The 4,963-nt window shown below is 43.0% G+C and overlaps 1 protein-coding gene across 6 annotated transcripts in view; it reads left to right on the top strand.

Annotated features, from left to right (window-relative positions):
- Positions 1 to 17: 17 nt before the first annotated feature.
- LOC100747310 overlaps positions 18 to 4,963 on the top strand; it is an 11,539-nt gene continuing 6,593 nt past the window's right edge. Inside the window, exons 1-3 of one of the 6 annotated variants that reach the window (XM_033324542.1) lie at positions 19 to 878; positions 966 to 1,061; positions 1,253 to 4,106. In XM_033324542.1, coding sequence (XP_033180433.1) covers positions 4,090 to 4,106 — 17 coding nt within the window. In that variant the 5' untranslated portion in view covers positions 19 to 878; positions 966 to 1,061; positions 1,253 to 4,089. Of the gene's footprint in view, positions 1,062 to 1,252; positions 4,107 to 4,963 lie in introns of all 6 variants that reach the window. The other 5 variants (XM_033324539.1, XM_033324547.1, XM_033324541.1 and 2 more) reach the window with 5 other exon arrangements.

Raw genomic sequence — 4,963 nt, 5'->3', positions numbered from 1 at the left:
GACGTGTGTATAATCCTCTCGAGATAATTCTTTGTTCTTTTCCGAAAATATAGTGACCCGCGTTGTACACGAAATTTTCGATAAAGCCTGTGTGTTTGCCAACTCTTCACAGCGGTAATATTTACTAGCGCTAATGGCTCGTTTTACAATTGTAGGAGGAAAAGAGGCTGCCGGGTAGAAAATGAAAGAGAGGCGTCTAATTTGACGTAGTACAATTGTCATACAGCACAGAGGGAATTCGATTATGGCCAGTATCCACAAATTGCCTTCTAGTTAACGGGAATATCTTGCGGTTGAACTATCGCGAGATAATTACACTTCAACCGCTATAATAGCAAGTTAGTTATAGAGAGGCGGATCTTAACTCGGGATCTGCGAGCTTGGTTGATCGAGCACATCCACGGGCAAAGGATCCGTTCTGTCATCGTTTACTTCTCGAGAAGACAAACTTCAATCCACGAATGTTTGAGGAAGCCGTTTACCAGTCATGTGAACCACGCGATGCCAATGTTAAACTGGCTTCTTCTTTTTATTTCTATTTGTTTTTCTCCTTCTTCTGTCTACATTTCCTTCGTTCATATTTCCACGAATTCTTTTCTGGTTAAAGTAGCTCTAGAAATTGCAATTTAGGACGATCTCCAAGATAATTCTCTTGTCTACGAAATTGTATAAATATCGGAGATTGACGGAACAATTGGTGGTTGACATATTTTTAACTACGAATAATGTTTCACGTTAATCTGCTTCTTTCTAATTAGCCTGTAAAAAAATAGCATGGAGATCGAAAGGACGCGATTGAATAAATTAGAGAACTGAACTTTAATCGACATAGAAACGTGAGAGGAAAAAGAAAGCAGCCAGATGTAACGCGACAAGAGGTAATAGATATTTTTCCAAGATTTAAAAGTGTCTGCAAGAGTCAACCCATGGAACCTTACCTCACACTATGTGCACTGGCGTTCAAGCTCGAGAGCTCTTCGCCTTCGGAACAATAAAACCATTCCTGTGGGGGAGTGAAACAACTCTGGAAACCGTTCTTCAGATTGCTGATGGAGGCACAGGTAGATCTCTATTCGGCACTTGAAAATAAAATTCTTTCGTTGCAGAATTCTCTCGTTTAACGCATTCAACGTTTAATAAGTTATATATTTATATATTTGGAAATATTTGTAAAAATCTTGTCTCTACTAATTTCCTTGCCGTTAGAACTTACCATTTTGCTATACATAACGTAAAATTCCTCTACTCGCAGGATCATAATTCACACGCACAAACAGAGTCGAAACACGAAATGACGATATTCCCGACCGAAAGGATACTGCGAAACAGCAACTTTACAATCACAGAACAGATTTTACGAGGCAATTGGAAATCAGAACGGGATGACCTTTGTTCGGAGATCTTTTATGAGCCCCAAAAACGTGCATATGGAGACGGTAGTTCGTGGACGAACCCTCGAGGACCGAACAATCGAGTGCCCCAAGAACTACCTACTCACTTACAGACTCTCACCTCGACTAGTCTACCTTTCTCTGTCCCTTGTTCTCTCTCTGTCATTCCATTTCTCTCCCCCTCCCTTTTAACAACCCTGTCCTGCGGCACCGAGTCATAACCACAAGGAGTACAATGGGTGGAAACCACTGGCGGCTTTTCACTGCCACTTCATCGTCCCGCCAATTAATTTCCGTGGAGCCGATCTCGTTCCTCAAGGAGACCACTCAAGAGCTGCCGATGGATGAGCATAAATCTGCAAATCCGTCGTGTCGCCCTTCTTTCTCCCCTCCTTTTGCCTAGTGCTATTAACGCGTTTAACTTGTGAGATCCACCTGAGTTGAGAGTAAGACCCTCGAGTGTTCACGATGGGCCAGTCATTCATCTTTTTATGACCGGCTCCTTTAAGACATCGTGCACGCGTCTAATTGTTACCTGTATTTTATAGCTACTAGAATAAGCTATGTGACGGTATATGGTTCTTTGAAGAGGAAGGACTCGGAGGAATTTACAATTTTTGGTAAGATAGAAAGGAATTTTCTTTTCTCGTTCGAGAACCTTTGGGTAATATTTTTTCGAGTGACGAGTAAATTTTTCTCTAATACGTAATCTGAAGATAAATTACGTTCTAAATTTCCCTATTGTTTTATATCTTTTATATTTAATTTTATTTATTCGTAAGATTCGAATGATAATAGCGACGATGATATACTGTTGCAGCTACTGCAATATAAATAAGTAAGCTAATGGAGCATAATTTCACGGAGCCATCCGTGGGAACCCGGACATCTTCTTCAGGAGCATCTGCGAATAAAATATTCGCGGTGCACTGGTGGAAATAAGGAATCGTCGCGCAGGTGATCCATTTCAGAGAACGCGGCCGGCTCTCTATAAGTGCCTAGCCGGCGGAAAAATTGAAAAGCCGCGCTAATTCGCGCGACAATGCTTCCCGGTTGCACGCCGGGACGAAAGTTTATCGCGAACCTCGCGAAGAACGACCTTTGGCTAGTCGCCAGTCGTGGTACGATCTTGCGGGACTCATGGCCAATGACGAGGACTACTCATGTTGCGCTGATTTGCATAATTTATTATGGACGAACGTTTCGGCGACAATTTGGTCGACATCTTCCTGCGTTAGGAAAAATTTCCCAGTCGATCAAACGCTGACTTTGTCTGTACTATCGACGTCGATCATCGAATAATTTCTTTCGCAATATATATGGAAAAAGGAAAGCTTCTGTCTGAGCTTCGATTATTGGTAATTCTATCATGTTCGTCCATTACGGCCGGAAAATAGCTGACGAAACTAATGCTTCTTTACGTTGATTTATGAAAAACGTTACATTTAGAACATAATCGTTTTCTTGTTATTTGTATTAATACGAATATCGATGAACCAGTAAATTTATTTTGTATGATCGATTAGGTGAATCCACCGGGCTAGGAGGCAACCGACGAGGATGCACCAACACGCGACTCGTAACACGGAATCAGAGCCATGGCCCTCGGTAACCTCGACTTGCCTGTGTGACGCTCGGTGATGGATGCACCGGCATTTACCAAAGTCGCTCGCCAGCTCGCTAGAGTCGCCTAGACGATAGGAAGGATCAGGGTGTAAAAAAGCAGCGACTTGGTCGGTGGAAGGACAAAGGAAACGAAAGAAAGAGAAAGAGAAAGAGAAACGAGGGGGAGGAAGAAACGCGAGATCCAAAGACGGCTACAGAGGGGAAGAGAAAGAGAAATGAGGGAAAAAGGAAGGGAAAGAGGTGTGCGCGCGGAATTCAGAAGCGGAAAGAGGGATGAAAAAAAGGAAAGGGGGATAGAGCAGACAGGGAGTTAGAGTGAAAGAGTAAGAGGAAGAGAGCAGGGATTAGATCTTAGGGTGAGTGGGTAGGATTGGATTTGGCAGAGGCGGCTCCTCACGTTGGTGGTAGAAGGTTGCAAGAGAAGGAGGAAAGGGGAAGCAGAGACTTTGGTTGGTGTCCGAGTGGTGGTGGGGTTGCAGATGGGGAAACGCATCGAACCAAGGGGAGAGCGTCAGAGAAGGAGAGACGTAAGTGACAGAATAGGTAGTGGTGTAGGTGAACTGGACAACCACCAGAACTCTCGCCAGTATTTAAGGGAGAGTCGCGAGCGTAGCGCGCCAGTTACTACGGCCGATTGCCTCCACGAGGTATCCCCGAGCTAAACGGAGCCACTGTGCACTGCACCGATTTCGCTCGAAAGAAAAGGGCGCGAAAAGTCTGAACCACGTGACTCGATTTTCCGAAACATCTCTCCCTTCGCCTGTTCTATTTGTATAATTCGCGACTCCGTCCCTTCGTTTGAGATTCATGTCGATTCAGTGAGGAAACACGTCGAAACACCACGAGTTAGAGCTTCCGATTTGACAATTAACGTTTAAAAATAAGATCCGAAATCCTTGATAGGAGAAGTGAGATAGTAAAAGGGTGATTGAGCCCGTGATAGCCATCGAATATGAACGAATGTGCGTCCCGTGAGGAAGTTCGCAGCGGTTCACGGAAGTGCACTATTTATGGAAGAGTTTGAACCGCCGCGCCAAGGGCTCTTTGGAACTTTCGCTCGTGGACCGTGCAGATGAGCGTGCTACCAAGGTATCGTAAGATTTTTCAGCGTATTTCAAGAGGAAAAGAATTTTCTAGGAATCGTCTCTTTTATCGCGTATAACCGACGACGTATTAAGAATTCTTGAAAAAGCAACCGGTTAAAGGGAACGATACGGATACGTGTAATTTTTATCTCGTTCTTTCAAACGCGATAATATTTTCGCGAACTGCATGAAATCATGTGTCATCGTTCCAAGATTAGATGCTACCGCAATTCCAAATTTACATCATGATTACTTTTATCACGAAGCTCGTTGAACTCTATCGACGGAAGGCTAATGTTTTATATAAAAACCGTTAAAATTTCTTTAATTAAACAAATTAAAACATTACAGAATTCCAAGATTCCAGAATCTTTCCCCACGTTTCTATCTTACTGCTCGTTTTTACTTGTCTTTTGTCTAAATCTCCGAGAAGAGGGATTGTTTTGCCGCAGCAATGGAATTTTAGGACGCTAAAAAGATTAAAACATTACAACGTTCAGTTATCCAGCTATTATTTCTTATTTTCTTTTCTTTTTTTTTTTTTTATTTATTTACATTTTATGTCTATGTATATACGTTTGAGAAGAAAGATTTTTTCGGTGAGAGAACATTAGAAATTTGCGGAGTTTCTCGTGAAAAAAATAATAAACAGTCGTGGAACATATGGCTGTGCAGATATCATACGTGTTAATTACGTAAGAGCCAGCATACAGAGGCGCGGCTTCTTTTTATCTTGCCGATGAAAAGAAGATGATCGAGCCTGTGATGGCAAAGCGCCAAACAGTTCTCCACGAACGACGAGAAGAAACTGCGACAGGATCGCGGGTGGTATCGGCCCCGGTGGCTTGTCAAAGCCACGGC

Source organism: Bombus impatiens, unplaced genomic scaffold (genome assembly GCF_000188095.3).
Source record: "Bombus impatiens unplaced genomic scaffold, BIMP_2.2 scf_0054, whole genome shotgun sequence".
Taxonomy (NCBI): Eukaryota; Metazoa; Arthropoda; class Insecta; order Hymenoptera; family Apidae; genus Bombus; species Bombus impatiens.
The sequence above is the reverse complement of the archived record's forward strand: the minus strand, read 5'-3'. Positions and strand labels throughout refer to the sequence as shown.